General features: G+C 41.3%; 1 protein-coding gene across 2 annotated transcripts in view; it reads right to left on the bottom strand.

Annotated features, from left to right (window-relative positions):
• Positions 1-7,781: 7,781 nt before the first annotated feature.
• The window catches only part of ZFAND3 (zinc finger AN1-type containing 3), a 236,682-nt gene continuing 221,957 nt past the window's right edge, over positions 7,782-22,506 (bottom strand). The window contains exon 6 of one of the 2 annotated variants that reach the window (XM_074949105.1): positions 7,782-10,348. In XM_074949105.1, coding sequence (XP_074805206.1) covers positions 10,194-10,348 — 155 coding nt within the window. In that variant the 3' untranslated portion in view covers positions 7,782-10,193. The remainder of the gene's footprint in view (positions 10,349-22,506) is intronic. The other variant, XM_074949104.1, reaches the window with a different exon arrangement.

Raw genomic sequence — 22,506 nt, 5'->3', positions numbered from 1 at the left:
TGCTAGGCCAGTCACAGATCAGGGTTGTACTGCTTAACATGATTAATACATTTTACCTCTTTATGCACAACCCAGTGTTTCACATAAATATTTTGACACCTCTTACTGTGCCTAGTTAGAAACTGCAAATATAATATACAAGGACTAAAGCTTCCAAACCCAGTGTTTTACATTTGCTCATAAAACTGTAACTCCTAGATGGTGGGCTGCTACTGAGATCTCTGGGGCACAGGGTACAAAGAGGTGAGCACCAGCCCCTCTGCTAGCACCGAGCACACCAAAAGCTCAAACGTTATAAAAGTTAAGGGGCCAGATTGAGCTCAGTTTGGAATTTCATAAGTTCAGTGACGTGTATTTATTAATGTAGTTCTGAAAATGGGGTAAACATAGATTCCAAGGCCAGAAGGGACCATTACATCGTCCTTTAAAGAGCAGCAACTAAGTAATTTAGCATTTAAGAATTAAGATCTTCATTTACAAGTAGACTGAGATTGATTGGCAATAAAAGTCTTGCTGCTGTGATATTAATGGACATGATTGACTGTTCTAAGGACTGACTGACTGTATATCACCATGCCCTCAGCTATAGTTTACTATGAAAGTGATCATGCAGAGTAAGAGACGGATTTGGGGAGCACCGAGAAAGGTTGTTAGGCACTGAAGGTGACTGGTGAGTTGCTAGTGGCACCATTACTTTAAAACGGGTATAGCATTTTCTAGTATAGGTGCAGGCCTGAATGAGTGAAGACAGTAAAAGCATAGACAGGCCCTTCCAGTAAGTGAGGTCAATAGTAGTAGGTAAGAAGCCACAGGCCATAAGCAAGCAGAAAAATGAGGGAAGACAAAGGAATCATTGGCAGGCCACTTTCCACCTGGAAATCTGTTGAGACAAGGGCTGGTGATTGGATGTGTGGATATAATGAATTTATGTTTTCCTTCCAAACAAGGTAGGTCCTGCTTCACTCAGGCCTCTACTTTACAAGGAAACAAACATTTCTTTGCCTAACCAAAGCACACAAGGAATGCCCCTTTGAAACTGCCTAGAGCCAAGTCAGTAGCGATCCAGGAACAGAAAGAAACAGTATGCACGCTGGTTGGTGGCTGTGAACATAAATTTGGGTAAGCAATTAATTAATGCTTAACTAATAAGGATTTCATCCAAACATCTCCAAATGTGGGTTTCCCCCTTCATTACCTTTCTGTATATTCAGCATGCACAAACTGTACATGTGTAGAGATGTATTCTGGGCCAACTCAAAGGTAAGAACCTCACTGGACTTGTCTAGACTAGAGTAAAAGGTGCATTAGCTAAAACTGTTTTAAGTAACATTTTGAAAACTTTAGATTGAGCAAATTGAATTTTAACATGCATTAGTTGGTAGAGATGAACCCTAGTGGGAGTTTAGGCTTTAACTCAACCAGCTAGTTTAAGTACACACTGTCTTGTTTACACGAGACTAACATGTTTGCTAGAATGTTTTATCATCACACCTTTAAATCCTAGCCTAGATAAGGCTTTAGAGAGCCTGAATGTAAATTGCGGTAATTTACATGCTGAAGGGGGCAGACCAAGATGTAAAATTACAGGAATTTAAAATAATCTCTAAATCCAGCCCATCGAGCACAGGGGATTTCTCCCCTCAGAAGTTTGCTTTTTCTCCTTTGAAAAGTAACAGATCATTCTGTTGGGTATTTCAGCATTTATGGAAACATTTATTTCAGGGAAAGAAATCTTGATTATCTTTGCAGTGCTGATCACAAAGGCTTTTTTTTTTTTAACCCCACACACAATATGCTGCACTGGCAACTACTCGTTTCAGGTTTTTGGTTTTTCTAAAAAATTAAGGAAGTAGGATTACTAAGAAATTCTGAACAATACTGGAAGAGTATGGACTAAAAACACTATCCAGACATAAAACACATCTTTCTCACTTTCCATTCTCATTCACAGTAGATCAGTTCTCTTAGCACTCTCTACCTTCAGCCAAATTTGTTTGCTTACTTAAGAAAGTAGCTTTCTAAAAAGTCAAGGACTTTGATTAGATCCCCATCTTCATTAGCAAAGTGCATCAGGAATTAAGAGATGGAAAAGAACTATTCGATCAGACTTGTCCTCTAGCTCAAGTAGATTATTCCATATAGTTAGGCGAGGTAGAATTCAGGGTGGTTTTATTTATTTATTTTATTTTTTAGTAATTTCAATGGATAATACCAGTGTTTATTTTTAAGCATTTTTATTGCTTTAAATTTTCACAGTTGTAAAAAATTATGGGGCGGTGGAAGAGAGAAGAGATCAAACAATCATCATTTAATGACAGTAGATGTTGAGATTCAATAAGTTTAAAGCTTTATAACCATTAAAACAAATTGTCAACATCACATGTCAATATACAAAGTAAATATCCTTAAATCAAACTCTAATGAAAGTTCTCAAGCAGCATTTTTCTTATTTTGCCCATCTGTAAATTTCAGTTATGGAAGTTTTGTTGGTTTGTATGTGTAGAGTGAAATCAACATTTACAGATAAAAATCTAATCCTCCCAAGCCCTTATTCAGTTTGGTTTCAATAGATTTAAGCAGCCAGGCTTCCACTAGTTGTCTAGAGGACTATATTCAATAGTCCAAGAGCTCATTTAGGAAACTTTTCCTTGGGTAGCTAATTTTCCTTTTGTTTTAGCTGCACCCCTTGAACAGACCCAACAGAAAGAAACTTTGTGCTTGTGATTAAACCAATGCCTTCAAAGCTTATCCATCACCATCTTAAAAAAATGTTTTAGAGTGCACTTACTGAATTTTCAAACATTTCCCCAATACTTCAGCTGTTTAATCTTTTTTCTATTTTGAATTCGGTATATAATTTATCTGCTAAAGTTATGCATAGTTTGTCCATTAGGGAATGTATAATATATTGTAAGTGCAATAGCAAAACAGGAAACTCGTAGCAAAATTTAATCCCTATTAAACAGTAAAAACCAACATTTGTTTTTAGACCAAATATAAGCATGTTCCCATTTTACTTTGAACATAAATGGAGTTCCAGGTGTTGAATCAGACACCAGGACACTATTCAGGTACTTTTAAAAAAAAAAGTAAATTCACACCATAGCTTGGCACTTTGGTAATGTGTGAGATAACCTTTGTGATCACGGACTTCAGAAGATGCAAGTGGCTAGTACTGTATATGCATGTAGGTTTTGTACATTCTCTATTCTGGTTTCATTCTACTCTTCCTCTTGCTGACTCCTATCTACAGGCTGCAGGACATGGTATACTGTAGGTGTCTGGCACCTCCAAAGGAGTGAGGGGAGTCTATAAAAAAGTCATAGTCCACATCCATCCAGATTAGACAGGACACCTCCACGATGTGTCTGATGTCCTTGGAGCAATGCCACCATCTATATGCTTGTGGTGCCTCATGAACGTTCTAGAACACAGCTCCTGGTTCAACCTGCCTGATCTTAAATTCTGAGGGCTGCAAAAAGAGGAGAATTGATACATCTTGTGTCTTATTGGGAATGCTGCAAATCAGTGTAGTAGAAGAGTGTGCTCTGGCAGAACACGAAACACTACTTCCACATATCCAGCTAACTTGGAGAGTACATCAACAGATAGGCCCTTGGGAGTTTGCATAAAAGTAAAGAACTCATTCACTTCCTTCAAATGAAACTAACACACCCAGTGCTCTCTGTTAAACAGAAGCAATACTTCTTGGTAAGACAGCCCGGAGCTCTTCCTCTCACATTTCCTTTTGATTTGAAGGCTATAACGTGTCCTTCTTGTGGTTTTTTTTTTTTTTTCCCCCCCAAGAGGGCAGCATCATAGCGGACAAAAGTTTGGCTAATAAGACAAAACATGCTGACCTCAGTAAGCAGAGTTCAATCTAGGGAATGGTGACTTGTTTGTGTAAATCTCTCTCTTTTTACATTGCTGTAGATGTGCCCCCACGTTAAAGTTTAGAGTCAGAATTGAATCTGATATTCTACAGCAGTGGTTTTTAACTGGGGGTGTCTGCAGACCTTATCTGAGGGGTCCACAAAAGGTTGTAATTACCATACAACAATGGTTTTCAAGGAAGAAAGGAAAGCAGCTTCGAATACTGACCCTGGACTTCAGAAAAGCAGACTTTGACTCCCTCAGGGAACTGATGGGCAAGATCCCCTGGGAGAATAACATGAGGGGGAAAGGAGTTCAGGAGAGCTGGCTGTATTTTAAAGAATCCTTATTGAGGTTACAGGGACAAACCATCCCAATGTGTAGAAAGAATAGTAAATATGGCAGGCAACCAGCTTGGCTTAACAGTGAAATCCTTGCTGATCTTAAACACAAAAAAGAGGCTTACAAGAAGTGGAAGATTGGACAAATGACCAGGGATGAGTATATAAATATTGCTCGGGCATGTAGGAATGGAATCAAGAAGGCTAAATCACACCTGGAGTTGCAGCTAGCGAGGGATGTTAAGAGTAACAAGAAGAGTTTCTTCAGGTATGTTGGCAATAAGAAGAAAGCCAAGGAAAGTGTGGGCCCCTTACTAAATGAGGGAGGCAACCTAGTGACAGAGGATGTGGAAAAAGCTAACGTACTCAATGCTTTTTTTGCCTCTGTCTTCACGAACAAGGTCAGCTCCCAGACTACTGCACTGGGCAGCACAGCATGGGGAGGAGGTGGCCAGCCCTCTGTGAAGGAAGAAGTGGTTCAGGACTATTTAGAAAAACTGGACGTGCACAAGTCCATGGGGCCGGATGCGTTGCATCCGAGAGTGCTAAAGGAGTTGGTGGATGTGATTGCAGAGCCATTGGCCATTATCTTTGAAAACTCATGGCTATTGGGGGAAGTCCCGGAAGATTGGAAAAAGCCTAATGTAGTGCCCATCTTTAAAAAAGGGAAGAAGGATGATCCTGGGAACTACAGGCCGGTCAGCCTCACCTCAGTCCCCGGAAAAATCATGGAGCATGTCCTCAAGGAATCAATTCTGAAGCACTTAGACGAGAGGAAAGTGATCAGGAACAGTCAACATGGATTCACCAAGGGAAAGTCATGCCTGACTAATCTAATTGCCTTCTATGATGAGATAACCGGTTCTGTGGATGAAGGGAAAGCAGTGGACGTGTTATTCCTCGACTTTAGCAAAGCTTTTGACACGGTCTCCCACAGTATTCTTGTCAGCAAGTTAAAGAAGTATGGGCTGGATGGATGCACTACAAGGTGGGTAGAAAGTTGGCTAGATTGTCGGGCTCAACAGGTAGTGATCAATGGCTCCATGTCTAGTTGGCAGCCGGTATCTAGCGGAGTGCCCCAAGGGTTGGTCCTGGGGCCGGTTTTGTTCAATATCTTCATTAATGATCTGGAGGATGATGTTGATTGCACCCTCAGCAAGTTAGCGGATGACACTAAACTGGGAGAAGTGGTAGATACGCTGGAGGGTAGGGATAGGATACAGAGGGACCTAGACAAATTGGAGGATTGGGCCAAAAGAAATCTGATGAGGTTCAACAAGGACAAGTGCAGAATCCTGCACTTAGGACGGAAGAATCCAATGCACCGTGACAGACTAGGGACCGAATGGCTAGGCAGCAGTTCTGCAGAGAAGGACCTGGGGTGACAGTGGACGAGAAGCTGGATATGAGTCAACAGTGTGCCCTTGTTGCCAAGAAGGCCAATGGCATTTGGGGGTGTATAAGTAGGGGCATTGCCAGCAGATCGAGGGAAATCGACGTGATCGTTCCCCTCTATTTGACATTGGTGAGGCCTCATCTGGAGTACTGTGTCCAGTTTTGGGCCCCACACTACAAGAAGGATGTGGAGAAATTGGAGAGAGCCCAGTGAAGGGCAACAAAAATGATTAGGGGACTGGAACACATGAGTTATGAGGAGAGGCTGAGGGAACTGGGATTGTTTAGTCTACGGAAGAGAAGAATGAGGGGGGATTTGATAGCTGCTTTTAACTACCTGAAAGGTGGATCCAAAGAGGATGGATCTAGACTATTCTCAGTGATAGCAGATGACAGGACAAGGAGTAATGGTCTGAAGTTGCAGTGGGGGAGGTTTAGGTTGGATATTAGGAAAAACGTTTTCACTAGGAGGGTGGTGGTGGAATCCCCTTCCTTAGAAGTTTTTAAGGTCAGGCTTGACAAAGCCCTGGCTGGGATTGGTCCTGCTCTGGGCAGGGGGTTGGACTAGATGGCCTCCAGAGGTCCCTTCCAACTCTGTTATTCTATGATTCCTGGGAGTCCACACCTCCATTCAAAAATTTTTAGGGGGCCACAAATGAAAAAAGGTTGAAAACCACTGCTCTAAAGATTTGTTCTATCTCAGACCTCCTGATGCTCTAGTTTGAGCTTCTCTCCATTTTTTTTACTGTACTGAGTGGCAATTTCAGTTAATATACCCAGTGACAAAGGAGCATTGATTGATGGCTGTATGTATTTAATAATGTACCAAGGACCATGCTGTCTGGGTACTGTTAATGATTTTGCTGATGGAGCATCTGGAATCCATTATAAAATTTGCATTTTATAACAGATTCCAGTTTTCTTCCTTTTGGGAGACCATTATTAAAAATAAACATTGCAAGGCAGAGAACTGGGTTTGAGTGCATGTACCTTTCACCCTTGGAGAGGTAGGCACAAATCATTCACATGAGAGAGAGAGATGATTGTTCTCATTCTCCATAATTTAGTTTGTGCCACAAAGTCAACTCACTTCAGCACAACATCGAAATAGGGTTCAGTGGATTGGAGTTGGTCAAAAAACTGACAAACTTTTCACAAGAAAAAAATCACCCCATTTTGTCGTCAGAAAAATTAAAATTGAATTTTTGACTGGCTCTCAGGATACAGCACCAGGGGACTGTTACACCTTGAGACTGAAGTATAATTGCATGTGTACACTTGCATAATGCTAGCACTTTCACCAGCGCTAAATTCATTTTCTGTAATTAAAAAAGCTTTATTGTTGCAAGACAGACAATAGCAGATACAGAGCAAGAAAGGATTTTGGACGTAGGGCTCAAGACTGCTCATTCTAGCTGAGAGATCTCCCTCTTTTTCTGAAATCTTGGCTCACTCCTTGGAGCTACACCAATAGCAGCTGGGATATCTCTAAGTGTGACTAACCTTGCTATACTACTGAAGTGGTGTGCAAGAACCACAATACACAATTTTATCTTTGAAAGTACAGTGTTCATTTCAGGAAAAAATAGGGGTACATGTCCCATGATTCAGGCATAATTTCAATTCCAAACTGAATTTAAATAGTACCCGTTTGACTTTGTCTCCTTGTTCAACACATTCCATTGTTATTGGCATTGTAAGATCTAATCTATATAGTTTAGCTCCTAATTACCAATTATGAACATCTCATAACTATGGAACTTTACATTCAGCATACAGCTACTGCAGGTGAAGAATCAGTCAAAATACATTTACTTTAGAGGACATTCTTTACTTCTCATACCACTGTAGCAGTGTGCAGTACCATATGCATGGGACTTAAGAGCAAAGAAACTTGTTTAATTGATAAAAGTGACAAATCTACTGTAACCTCAGTATTAGGAAATAAAGTTTTGTGAGGTTAAACTAGAGTTGCTTACAAAAGAAATTGCTAAACTTGAACTCTGCAGAAGTGCTAGCTCCAATGACTGGCAGAAAATACTACCCACTTCCCACCAACTTTAAACACAATTTGAAATCACTGGCCCAGTGCTGAGGTTTCTCCCCCCCCCCCCCAATTCACATTTCATAAACAGCAGAAACAGTGCAGATCAACATGACCTGCTGGAATAGTCAGAGAGGAATTCAAACTTTAGTCTGATTGGTTTAATTTTTTTTTTTTTTAGCAGGAGGAAAAAGAATAAAGTTACAAGAGTCTTTAATATTTTCACAATGTTAAACTAAAACTGAGCACTAGGCTACATGTGTAAGTAAATCTAGAACACAAAAGGGTTAAATAAGATTTTCTTTAAAGATACAAGAACTTAAGCTTTCTTTACGTTTAACAAACTTCACAGAACAGATACTGCAGAAGGAACAACCCCTACCCCCACTTTTGTTTTAAAGTGAATATTGCCCATAATCCACATGAACTTTGAGTAGTGTTCTCTTACGAGCCACCTTGAAACCAACTGTGCATTTATAACAGGGTTAAAGGAGTAGGAGGGATAAACAGCATCATCAGTATTAATGCGGAGGAGTCTTGTGTGTCAATCAGAATGTCCACCAAAGACTATGCTATGATTTTAGAGGAAAAGAAAGTGCGTATCTCAGCAACAGCTGAAATCCATGGTTTTTAAACTCTTCATGGCAAGTGTTAAAAATATCCTCAGATTGCCTTGTCACCAGGATGGAGTGGGACCATTTCCTGAAAATACAGCTGGAAATTTTGTTGCTGATTCCATAACCTTGAATAATAAAAAAATAGTTTGGTTTACATAGCTTGCATTTTACAAATGATGGAACATTTCTGATTTACTTTATGATTAAATCACACTAATACAGTCTGATGCTGAGTGTATTTTTAAAAAAAATGTCTCATTAAATGGTTTGATCTGGCTACCAAACTAAAAATTAATTTGGCATGTATGAAATTATTTACCTTTAACACATGCAGAAAAAAGGAGGACTTATTTAAGCTCTCTTTCCCCACACACTATTATTGGAGTGACAATATGCTACTTCACCCCTTGGAAGTTTTACACAAGCCCAATTTTTCAAAACTATACAAAATCCTCCCACCCCTCCCAGTTTTTCTACTAAACTACCTGATTGTTAATGCTTTACTAACTTGGGTCAGGGAACCATATCCACATAGGACTACTGAGACAAATCAGCATGAATCCTCTTGACCTGCATAAACTTTGTCTGCAGCAGGAGACATGCTGATTTTTTTTTCTTTCTCTTTTTTTTTTATGCTACAAACTAACAAGATCTGTGCAGTTCAGCTCTATGTGGCTCAGTGTGAAAGCGCACATAAGTCTAAACAACAGATCCAAAGTTTTCTATTCCATGTAATGCATTTCACATTCACTTGCTTTGCAATATATGCGGGCAGAGATTTTCATGAGAGCATCGAGCTGCATAGAAACAAGGCTGACATAGCCCATTTGATTATCTTGTTAAAACTCAAGCTGATGAGGGATGCTTTCCTGGTTGTTCCCCAATACTGTTACTGAATTCTGTTTGCTACAATATGTCCTTTCCCCCCCCAATATATATGTCTAGCTACAGAAAGTCAGTCTGTAGAATCCAGCCTTGGCTACTGTGCTGTGAATTAGCCTTATTTGATCAATTATCAGATACCTGCACTTAGCAAAAGGCAAACAAGAGCCAATCAGGTTTCGGCCAGTGGGAATGGCAGCACTGGTCAGCATACATAACAACCGTGGAATCTGGTCAGACAACGCTTAGAAATTCTATGGATGCCATGTAGAGAATATACACTGTTTACTGCTCTAGGATGGAACCAGCTTTAAAATGAGATCACCATAATTTAAATGAAGAAAAATAGGATCTCTGCAGCAAGTTAGATATAAATTTTTTTCATAAGAATCTCTGTCCTCCTCTCTTTTTGGCTTCCTGGGAAGAATCAGAAAGATGTTCCCTCCCCAGCAGAATCCCTGATGCTGGTGACATTGCCTAACCTCAAAAGCCACACGTGATGAAGGCACGGATGACCAGTCAGGTCTTCCGGGCTTAGCAGCTACCACTGCTGCTTTTAGTGGAGTTTCACCTCTTCAGGATTAACTAGAAGTGAAGAGGTGAAAGGCTGCACATTAAACACAGTTTGTCTGAAAGCCGTGTGCATAGCAAACTTTTACACCAGCTTCTACTCAGCTATTTATTTTAACTCTGCAGCTGGAAGGTTTCCAGCATAAGGCTTTTAGAGTTTGACTCCAGCAATAACAGAAGCCTTTGGATTTTTTGTTTTGTTGTGTTTTAAATCCACTAGCCATGCTCAAAAAAATATTTCTTCATGTTTTAATTTTATACATTGGCTAGCAGGCACCTTTGTAACCAGCCAGAAATCAATTTCAACCACCATCAACCCCTAAACTACAGTACCAGGACGGTTGGCTAAAGAAAGGAAACTGATTGGCTGTAGTCTGAAACTTGCCCAGTACAAGGTGTCTGGCTGACTTTGTCCTAAATAAGGCTAACATTAGTGAACTAAGAACAGCATTTGGTTGCAGAGTGTCGCACTCAGGAACACCCTTCGCCGATGCGCTGGCATGATCTCCCTACTTTCCGGTCCAGTTTCACCATTTTCATAATGGCTTCCTCGCGCCCACGTCCCATGTGGTCAAACGTGCAGTCATGTTGTTCGGGCAGGCGATGTAACATACAGAACACATAACCTGCCAAGGAGAAGGAAAGAATGTGTTGTGTTAAGGACTCCCTTGAAATGGCTGAATCCTATGTCACCCAGGAGAACAGCATTATGCTGGGTATTAGTGGGGTTTCAAGATCAATGAAAACTTCACGTTTTCATTTGTTTTCATGATATTGTCACAACTATTGGTATGAATAACTTTAAATTCCATGCTGTTTTGTATCATACACATTCAGTGGGAGACCACATAGTTTACACCTACATTTACAGAATTTTCTATGGCATATCTGAGTTGGAGTCATATATTAGTAATTTATTCTTGCAACCCACCCCTCTGTGAGGAAGGAAGTTTCCTATTTTACAGATGAGACAGAGTAAAACCAACATTTTCTAAATTAGTCTCTGATTTTGGATGCCCAGCTGGAAATATCTAGGGTCTGATTTTCAGAGGCATTGAACACCCTCAGCTTCCTTTGACTTCTTTTGGAGTTGTGGGTGCTGAGCATGCTGTCCATGGTGTCACAGTTTGGGGACCCAAATACCATGGCACTCAAAATCAGAAGTTATTTTAAAAATGTTGACTCTGTTAGCACCACCAACCCTGTGACTGAGCTGGAAAAAGAACCCAGATTTCCCCAGTCTAGTTGTACTGAATGCCATTCTCTTTTTGAGGGTGTCCTCACTCTCTGTCAGAACCCAGAGGATTCCCTTCCTCACGATGCTATGTCATGCCATTATCCTTCTGACTGTGGGTCAGTCTTCTCTCTCCCTTCCTTCCTCTCCCAGCTACTTAATACCATTCAGGCATCCAGAGCCCTGCACTTCAATGATAAAAGGCAGCCTTTTTTTCCCCCCAAAGGCAAAGAATAAAGCCTCTTCAGCACCCAGTCTTTTCAATCTAGGGAGAGACTGGAAACCGAACTCTCATCTCGGGATGTGGGCTGAACATCAGAGTGAGTATAAAAGTCTTGACTTCAGATCCCGTCTCTGACACAGATACTTGGTAACTTTGAACAAATCTCCTCTCTGCGTCCATTTCCCTATCAGTAAAATGAGGATAATAATTACCTCACAGGGACATTGTAAGTAGTGTTTCTAAAGGCCTTTGCAAGTGAAAAGTGCTGTATGATGGTAAGTAGTAGTAGGCTGATACAGTATGGCAGAACAGCAGCACACAGCTACCAGGATGGCATAATCCACTGCGTTTGAAAAGTAGTACAATATAATGTATGCCAACAATATCCCTCCTGCATGATAGCTCAAAGGACATCATTCTGCCTCCCACAGAACACTTAGCTAGTGCCTCTCCATAAGCAATCAGAACAGATTAAAACCACAATTATTTCAAGCTTCTAAAACAGGGGTTCTCAAACTTCATTGCACCATGATCCCCTTCTGACAACAAAGATTACTACACGACCCCAGAAGGGGGGACCAAAGCCTGAGCCCACATGAGCCATGCTGCCCCAGGTTGGGATGGGGGCAAAGCCCAAGCCCCACCACTCCAGGAAGGGGGCCAAAGCTGAAGCCCCGCCACCCAGGGCTGAAGCGCTCGAGCTTTGGCCCCAGGTGGTGGGGCTCGGGATTCAACCCCAGACCCCAGTAAGTCTAAGCCAGCCCTGGCGACCGCATTAAAATGGTGTCACAACCCACAGTTTGAGAACCGCTGCTGTAAACCTATATTACAAGACACCACTATAGAAATGAAAGAACCAATAGATTACCTTTACATTGGTAAGATCCTTAAGAAAACCGATACAAAAAAAATCTCATGAGGGATTATTTTTGCAAAACTAACTTGAAGACAAGATGGATTTATTTTGGCTTGCCGTTTCGATGACACCTGCTATAGACTTTGCTATATTTCACACCCTTACCTTGTGCAGAGCATGTATTCTCGGGATACCAGCAACAAAAATGGAGTTTCCTTTACTTAACTGATCTTATTTAACAAAACAGACAATGATTCAGCTAAATTAGGATATAAAACCTCTATCCCTTTCCCCATTTATTCTCAACTGCTGATCCACAGCAGCCATATGCAGGAAATACCAGGCACTTCCAAGGTCAGATGGTAAAGATGGTTTAAGTAAGAATGCCCTTGGGTATCAACTTAACAGGCTACTTGCCCGATTCTCTTGTGTACATTCTGGGGTAGGGAACATCTCCAACTGAGATTGGCATTTCCTTTCTCCATTTGTTGAAAATAGGACATCAGCCTGCTGAACCAGTACCAATTGGATGGCATAGGAATATAGCAACTGCCATATTGCATCAGACCTGAGGTCCATCTAGTCCAGTAACCTGTCTCTGAAAGTGGCAAGCATCAGATGTTTTACAGGAAAGTGCAAGAAACCATGCAGTAAACAGATATGGTATAATCTGCCCACCATGACGGTTTCATCCTAATCCCTGTTAGAAATTGCCTTAAACCCTGCAATATGAGGTTTCAGATCCTTTCCACTTTTTTTTAATATCATCCTTAGCTAACAAGTCTGGATATTCTTGCTATCCATATAAATGTCCAATCCTTCTTTGAATCTTGCTAAAACTCTTGGTTTCAATGACATTCTGTGGCAGTGAGTTCCAGAGTCTAATTATGCATTGTGTGAAAATGTATTTCCTTTTATCAGTTTTGAATTTGTCACATTTCAGCTTCATTGACTGTCTCCTTGTCCTTGTGATATGAAGCAGGGAGAACAGAAGCTTTCACTCTATCTTCTCTAGACCAGTGGTCTCCAAAGTGGGGTGCGCAGCAGGAGGAGCGCCGCTGGAACGCCGCTGTCACAGTGGCGGCTGCGCTCCTGGACCTTTGATTCCTCAGTGGCACGCTGGCGGCTGCTCAGCTCTCCCTGCCCTATCTTTGGCCGCACGCCAGCAGCCGCTCTTTTTTTTTTTTTTTTTTTTTGGCTTCTCCCTAGAGCTGGCCCTGGGGGGTGCGCGATCCAAAAAGTTTGGAGACCACTGCTCTAGACCATTGTTTTATGTAACTATCACGTCCTATCTTATTTTGTCTCCTTCTAAGGTAAACAATCCCATTATTTTCATGCTCCACATATCAGTTTTTCTAAGCCCCAATCATTCTCACCACCCTTTTCTGAGACCCCGCTAATGCTGCAACATCCTTTCTAAGATGAGGTGAGCAGTAATTTACACAGTATCCTACATAAAGATATTCCATCAATATTTTCTCTATTATTCTTCCATTCAATCCTCATGTCTCCTAACATGTTTTTTAAAAAAACTACAACTGCACACTGAACAGAAATTCATCAATCTGTCCACAAAAGGTATCCAGATGCTTTTCTTGGGTGGATTCTGTTAATTTAGGGTCTCACTATTCTAGTGGGCCAGTGAATGATCTAAACTATTTTCAGCTGTCTCTTATTGCCGGGGCTTTTGCTTTTTATAAATATGTGCAAGTGAGAACAATGCCTTAAAGCCCATATGGAAAATTTACAGACTGTTCAAACAGAACAGTGATAATGCCTACAACTGAATTCATAAAAAAAATCCCATCATTAAAAAACCAATATCCAATACAGGATTTTTAACATTTTACTTAAGACAAGTTTTTATATTATTAGCTTTTCTTTTACATTATGCATTGGGCTTTTTAGATAGGTAAAGGATAAAATTATCAAAAGTGCCTAAGAATTTAAATGAGCCATGCATCAGCCTATCGAAGCTAGGTTGTGTAACAACATAGTTCTGAAGAGTTTTTCGCTAGTTCACAGTTGTATTATTGCTTCTGTATTCTCTCCCTGCTTCACTAGCCTTGGGAATCAGGGTGGGCACTACGTAGTCGGTTGTGTGTGGGAGTGCCCATTCCAGTCCCAGGCTCATCAACTTTGACAGCAATTACATTATTAATTTATTGCACTAGGAGAGAAGGCCAATATGTTTATCTCTACTCTTATCCTTAAAACCAGTTCAGATTTAGAGATGAAACCGTTTCCTGAGAAACAGGAGCTCCCTCTTGGTTAGAAAGCAGAGTTAGATTAATGAGCTCTTGTGATATATTTACTGTTAAGTTCATTACTGAAAGATACTGGATATGGGTTGTCTCTCCTAAAGGATAGTACAGAAATGCAGAAGTACCTTTGCTAGTCCACTTTAACAAGCAAAAAACTTCTTGCTGGGGAAAAATATCTGTCAGCTAAGGCTAGTTTAGCAAAAGCAGAGTCATACCAAAAATACAGCAAAACGAAAGATTTCAGCTCCGGGTGGCAGATCTCAATGTGCTACACTTCATGTCAGGAATAGGCTATGAACTGTGCTCTTTACACTACATTCATCTAATGCAGCATTGTGGAAAGATGTACTGAGGCATTAATACCTTATAGGTAGGGCCCTACCAAATTCATGGTCCATTTTGGTCAATTTCATGGTCATAGGATTTAAAAAATCATAAATTTCATGATTTCAGCTATTTAAATCTGAAATTTCACAGTGGTGTAATTGTAGGGGTCCTGACCCAAAAATGAGTTGTGGGAAGGTCACAAGGTTATTGTAGGAGGGGTTGCAGTACTGCTCCCCTTACTTCTGCGTACTGCGGGCGGTGACACTGCCTTCAGAGCTGGGCACCTGGAGAGTTGTGGCTGCTGGCCTGGAGCCCAGCTCTGAAGGTAGAGCCACAGCACAGAAGAAAGATTGGCATGATGTGGCACTGCCACCCTTACTTCTGTGCTGCTGCTGGCAGGGTGCTACTTTCAGAGCTTGGCACCTGGCCAACAGCTGCCGCTCTCTGGCCTCCCTGCTCTGAAGGCAGTACGATCCCCTGCAACTCCCTTTTGGGTCAAGACCCCCAATTTGAGAAATGCTGGTCTCCTCTGTGAAATCTGTGTAGTATGAAGTAAAAATCACAAAAGACAAGATTTCATGGGGGCAGACCAGATTCCATGGTGCCTGACGCGTTTTTCATGGCCATGAATTTGGTAGGGCCCTACTTATGGGATCTTATAAGTGCAGTAAGGAACTATTCTCTGAAATTCATCAAAACGAGGCTTCTGCTACATTAATTAGAACTTCAATGGGACACTGGGAGCTAGGACTGCACCTGGTGTAACATCTCGCTCTAGAGTACTCATGCCATTTCAAGTGATCTTGAAAATGGTGGAAGCATCATTCAAAGAAAGTCTCTAAGGCAGCAAAGAACAGCTGTGAAGTCTGCCCTTCATTTTTCATTCTTCCTGAGGACTCTACTGGAGAAAGCACATTTCAGCTGGAGGTCACTAAAGCAGCTCTATGTACCTAAGATGGGAGAGCACATCAGACTTCTGTTCTTACTCTGTGTGAAAGTGAAATGCTGCTGAGTCCCTGTTAAGTAAGAAGCTGTTCACGTCACTAGACAGGAATATGGAACAACAACTATTGAGAGCTTCCACCAAAGTGCTAAAAAAACCCACATTTAATTCTTCTTGACGTTTTGACTTCTGAGTTTTGAAAGCAGCTAGCTGCTATTTTAGCAGCTGCTAAAATACCAGCAAAGTAATACATGAAGCATTAGAAACAATTAAAATACATCGCATAGTAATTCACTAGGAAAAAGTCAGGATGGAGTTTTGGAGGGTTCTTAATTCCCTCAAATGGCATCAATTCAGTTCAATTCCTTTTCTTGTCACGATAACTCAATGGAAGGAAATATGGTCCTGGAACATGCCCCTTTTTGCAGAGTAGGTGTTGTAGGTGTTACTGCAAGCCAACAGTTTTACCCTCATTGCAAGCCAGCAACTGAAAGCTACAGCAAGAAGGACTGGGTAGTCTCTTACAGGTTTTTGGCAGATCTGTAGACCTCAATCTTCCAGTAGTAGAGTCCACTGGAGAATTTCAAGGATATTCCTGATAAATATCTATATGAGGATTTCAGTGACTAACTAGCATGTTAAACAGAAAGGGAGAAAACATTTCCAAATGCCAATCCCTGTGTTTAAGAATCCAAAAACCTGTCATGACAAGACCCTTTTTTTGGGGATATGAGCATGTCTTGAGAAGCTAGCAAGAGAAAGAAAAATTGCTCAAGTACAAGTGTCAACAAAGACTATTCTTATTAAATATTTATGTAGTACCGTAATTTGCATGGTGATTTAGAGATATTGAAGACAATGCCCCATCTCAAAGATTAAGCCTAAATTAGCAAAAAAGCAATTGCACATTGACCTAATTACCCTGGAATAACTGCTCAACTTTCAGCACTTTTAAGCTTTAGTTTTTGTAGAAATCAGAAATATTCAGACTTACCCTGAAGTTTTCATAGCAAATGTGCCGAGTTGTTGACTCATCCACCGAAGTTAAGACAAAACCCCAAACTCCACTTTAATGGGGTTTTATTTTAGTATTTCCAAACACCTCAATTCACAGAACTGCAAAAACCTCATTAGCTTAAGCTGACAAAATACCTGACTGTAAAATGCTATAAAAACTGTAACAATATTTTCTGGGTCATAAATTTGAAAACATTAGTAATGTTCAGAGTTGGTTCACTAGTCAAAGCGAAAGTGAGCAATTCTCTCCTGAAATACCGGTTCTAACAGCAACCTGTTAGTTTTCAAAGTTATGCACGGTGATTGTGGCCATATGCACAAACCATTCTGAAAGTTGACTCTCCCCGCCCAAAATATGTATGCAACATCGACCCTCCTATAGCCTTTGAAGGGGAAGCTTCCCTGGGTAGGTAAATGGAAGCGATGCCAAGATTCACAGCCAAAGTCAGAGTGCTTGACATTTTAAATTCAGTCCTAGCTTCACACTACTGTTGTCGTTTGTCAGCTTTATTCCTGAATGAAAAGGCACAAATTCAAAGCCACCAGAATTTGCAGCTCATGCCACTTCTGAATTTTAATTAATAACACACTTTTTTCCTCACAAATATTCTATTTGGAGCCTCTTCAAAAGTGGTCTAATAAAGCCACAGACTTATTCCTGTGCAGAATTCTGCTCCATATGTTCTGGCTTCTTTCACCTCTCTTGCAAGAAATTTTACTTTCCTGCTGATTTGAAATTCTAATCAACAGAAGTTCAAGCAGAACCTAAAAATACCTAGATGCCTTAGAGATGAAGGTACTGCAAGAATTACATGCCAAAATGCAGTATTTTCTAGTAGTGCATGTGTGTGTGTTTACATAGAATTCTGTATAAAGATTATGTGCAAGCATAAAATGTAGAAATAGAGGTTAAAATATCTGCAAAATGTAAAAAGACCAATACTTTTGAAGGATCAAAATTACAGACCTATTTATATCGGCAGACAGTACATTTGTGTGCATGTCCAGATCGTAAGTACACAGAAAAAGTCTGCAAATCAAGAGTTGCTCTAGTGTGAAGCACTGAAGTTTAGTCACACACACAATCTTTGCTAAAGCATATAGGAATGGATTTTCAAGCATGTTCAGCACTTACAGTGGGGGCCAGATTTTGAGACAGCTCCACTCCCATTTAGGTTCCTAGAGATGAATGGGAACTGCTAGGTCCTGAGCTCTTGAAAACGTGACACTTAAACGTTAGACCAACTCCTTCTTTAACCTCTTCCCCCTCTTATCCACAATTAGATTTATACAGAATAAGAGTTATTGTTCAGCCACTATAGGTGCGCTTGACTTAACTCAAAACCACACTCCATTACAGCTAAACTGCAGCAATTCCGTCCCATGTAATCCCTAAAACTAATAAACAAGGTAAACTTTTGAAGGCACCTTTTCCCTTCCCACAACAATTGACCACCCTTCACAACTTCTCTTCCCCTCTCCTATTGGGGGGTGGGTCAGAGGGAGGGAAGAAGTGAGCTTTACCATGTAAAATGTAGCATCATCTGGTTATCCCATCCTTCCCCCATCAAACTAGTATAGAAGATAGCCAAAAATATGTCTCCAGTACCACCTTTCTGTTGCACTTTCTGGACTCCTCCCAATCCAGAGCACGGCATAGACAACACTTGCTGCTCTGGTGGGGGATGGCCTCCTGTCCATTTAAAATGGAAAAACATTCATCTTCATCCTTCGGGACTTCTCTGGGGCATTTGATACTATAAGCCACCAGATTCCAGTACACTCTCCAAGAGGCTGGCAGGCATGAATCTAACTGCCCTGAGATGTCTCAGTTCTTTTTTATCTTAGGGTTTTGTACTGCTGCTCATCAACATAATATTGAACTTCCTCCTTGTAAAAAAAAAAAAAAAAAAGTCAATAGCAAAGTCTCTATTTGACTTATGTATTTCCTGGCTCTTCTCTTTTTGGATTATAGAAAACTGCTTTGAGTGACGACGTGTTTGTGGCTGGCTGGGGGTAGTAACTGCTTTTTGGGAGTTTTTAGCTTTGTTTTTTGGGGGTAGAGGTGGGGGAAGGGGTATTCTGGAAAAGCTTTATCAAAGAAGGTTTTGAAGCACTTTCTAAAAGTAGGACAGACCCTGAATTCATCTAATCGCTGGAAATTGGTTCACAGGTAGAGCCCCTCAATTGAGAAGCTTTATCCCCAAGCTCTCACATAGTATGTGGTCAGTTTTGTGATCTGTGTTATTACAGAGGAGCACAACTTTCTTGGCAGTTCTTAGGTGGAGCTGAGATCTGATCCACTGATTTTCTTTGAAGATAAGGACCAAGGCTTTAAATTGCATAAAAAATAGACTGGGATCCAGTGCCAGGTCCAGAGGATGGGCTGTAAGTACTCACATGAACCCAAACTATGCAGGAGGCAGGCAGCTGAATTTTGTACTGTCTGGGGCCTTTCTACAGTGTTCACATTCAGCTTCAGATGTAGTGAATTATAGTAGTCAAGCCTTCAGGTGACTAATGCATGGATGACTGAGCCAGGTCCTCTCCTGGCAGGAAGGGGCAGAGTTTCCTAGCAAGCTGGAGGTAAAAAGAAGTTTGAGTCAGATGGTACCTGATTATCCAAGCTAAGTGATAGTCAAACAGTACTGTGGGGCGTTGCACCACTTCGATGAATGTACACGGTATGCTTTCAATGGAAAGGTAGATGCAGGAAGATGGAGTCTCAGCTAGTTCTTCAAAGCTTTTCCCTCTGCTGACCAGCATCGTTTCTGTGTTGCCTGGGTTGTGTTTGAGCTAGCTGCTGTTTCATCCGGGAACTGAGAACTTGTAGAAATTGTTAAATCTTAGTAGTGGTAGTATCATTGGAGAATGAGGTCATGTCTATGCTAGGAGCACTTTGCTGGTGTAGTTATACCAGCATACTATACCAGGAAAGTGATCCTAGAGTGTATGCCAGCAAAACTGTGTTTTGTACCTGTATAATAAAACCATCCCTTCCTGGCGAAATAATCTATACTAGCAAAACTGCTGTTTTGCTCATATAACTGCATCCATGTTAGGCACTTCTGCCAGCACAGCTATGTCAGAGATCACACCTCATGACACCACTGATATAGGTAGGCCAACAAAAGTTTGTGGTGTAGACCTGGGCTGAGATGTATAGTTGGGTGTCAGTATACTATTGGCATTGGAGCCCATGAATTCTCACTCTACCTTCATATGGTCTCAGGTAAATATTGGAGAATAGGGGATAATCTGGACACCTGCAAGATCCCATAGGTGAGGGCCTTCAGAGAAGAGAAGTAGTTACCCATCATCACTCTCTGAGTTCTGCTAGAAAGGAGCATTTGGAACCATATGAGCATAACCTGTGTCTGAACCTATAGAGCAGTGGTTCTTAAACTGTGGGTCGGGACCCCAAAGTGGGTTGCGAACCGCTTTGAATGGGGTCGCCAGGACTGGCTTAGATTCGCTGGGGCCCGGGACTGAAGCCCGAGCCCCACTGCCCAGGGCCAAAGCCAAATCCTGAGGGCTTCAGCCCTGGGTGGTGGGGCTTAGGTTGCAGGCCACCTGCCTGGGGCTAAAGCCCTTGAGCTTCAGCTTTGGCCCCCTTGTCCAGAGTGGTGGGGCTCAGGCTTTGGCCTCCCCACCCAGGGCAGTGGGGTTCAGGTGGGCTCAGGCTTCAGTCCCCCCTCTGGGGGTCATGAAGTAATTTTTTTTTGTCAGAAGGGAGTCACGGTGCAATGAAGTTTGAGAACCCCTGCTATAGAGTCATTATGGACAGTTATATCTCCAACACAAGGGCCTCCAAGTTTTAGTTTTCTCCCCTGTACCATTCCATACCTACATGGAGCCACTGAGTGCTAGTGAGACAACATGGGCTTCAAGGCAGAGGTTGTGAGGGAAATTCCCAAAGCTAAGCCATTCTTTTTAGGTGACAAACCTGAGGAACGGTTGCAGATTCAGGTATAATTAGAGAAGGTTTTGGAACAAACTGATAAACAATAAGAAGTCACCAAGACCAGATGGTATTCACTCAAGATTTCTGAAGGAACTCGCATGTGAAAATGCAGAACTACTAACTGTGGTTTGTAACCTATTGTTTAAATCAGCTTCTGTACCAAATGACTGGAGGATAACTAATGTGACGCCAATTTTTAAAAAAGGCTCCAGAGGTGATCCTGGCAATTACAGGCTGGTAAGCCTGACTTCAGTACCGGGCAAACTGTGTGAAACTATAGTAAAGAACAAAATTATCAGACACATAGATGAAAATAATTTGTTGGGGAAGAGTCAAAATGGTTTTTGTAAAGGGAAATCATGCCTCATCAATCCACTAGAATTCTTTGAGGGGGTCAACAAGCATGTGGACACGGTAGATCCAGTGGATATAGTGTACTTAGCTTTTCAGAAAGGCTTTGACAAAGGTCCCTCACCAAAGGCTCTGAAGCAAAGTAAACTGTCATGGGATAGAGGGAAGGTCCTCTCATGGATTGGTAACTGGTTAAAAGACAGGGGAAAAAGGGTAGAAATAAATGGTCAGTTTTCAGAATGGAGAGCAGTAAATAGTGGTATTCCCCCCAGGGATCTGTACTGGGACCAATCTTATTCAACATATTCATAACTGATCTGGAAAAAGGGGTAAACAGTAAGGTGGCAAAATCTGCAGATGATACAAGAGAGTTAAGTCCCAAGCAGACTGCAAAGAGCTACAAAAGGATCTCACAAAACTAGGTGACTAGGCAACAAAATGGCAGATGAAATTCAATGTTGATAAATGCATGTATAGTTGGGATTATATTTTCCAATGTATATATAAAATGATGGGGTCTAAATTAGCTGTTACCACTCAAGAAAGATCTTGGAGTCATTGTGGATAGTTCTCTGAAAACATCCACTCAATGTGCAGCGGCAGTCAAAAAAAAAACAAAAAAACAGAATGTTGGGAATCATTAAGAAAGGGATAGATAACAAGACAGAAAATATCATATTGCCTCTATATAAATTCATGGTATGCCCACATCTTGAATACTGCACACAGATGTGGTCTCGCCATCTCAAAAAAAGATATATTGGAATTGGAAAAAGTTCAGAAAAGGGCAACAAAAATGATTAGGGGTATGGAACGGCTTCAAAATGAGGAGTGATTAATAAGACTGGGACTTTTCAGCTTGGAAAAGAGATGACTAAGGTGGGGATATGATAGAGGTCTATAAAATCATGACTGGTTTGGAAAAAGTAAATAAGGATGTGTTAGTTTCTTATAACACAAGAACTAGGGGTCACCAAATGAAATTAATAGGCAGCAGGTTTAAAACAAAAGGAAGTATTTTTTCATACAACGCACAGTCAACCTGTGGAACTCCTTGCCAGAGGATGTTGTGAAGGCCAAGACTAACAGGCCTCTTCAAAAAAGAACTAGATACATTAATGGAGGATAGGTCCATCAGCGGCTATTAGCCAGGATGGACAGGGATGGTGTCCCTAGCCTCTGTTTGCCAGAAGCTAGGAATGGGCGACAAGATGGATCACTTGATGATTACCTGTTCTGTTCATTCCCTATGGGGCACCTGGCATTGGCCATTATCAGTAGACAGGATACTGGGCTAGATGGACCTCTGGTCTGACCCAGTATGGCCGTTCTTACGTTCTATGCTAATAGAAAACACCCAGCTTTATACCTCCTTTACCAGATGCTACCATCATCTCCTCCAAGTTTTGTTTGGCTAAAATTAGTGCCTGATAAAGAACAGCTGACTGAAGATGAACCCTAACAAGACTGAGATGATGTTGGTGGGAAGAAGTAGTACTTGGAAGAACTCACCTTCATTACAACACCCACCACTGAAGGTATCTGCACTCAAACTGTTGGACCCCAATCACACCAGACACTGATCTGGCCATTGTGATCCATGTT

The sequence above is a fragment of the Natator depressus genome, chromosome 3, assembly GCF_965152275.1.
Source record: "Natator depressus isolate rNatDep1 chromosome 3, rNatDep2.hap1, whole genome shotgun sequence".
Taxonomy (NCBI): Eukaryota; Metazoa; Chordata; order Testudines; family Cheloniidae; genus Natator; species Natator depressus.
This window is presented reverse-complemented; position numbering and strand designations above follow the sequence as displayed.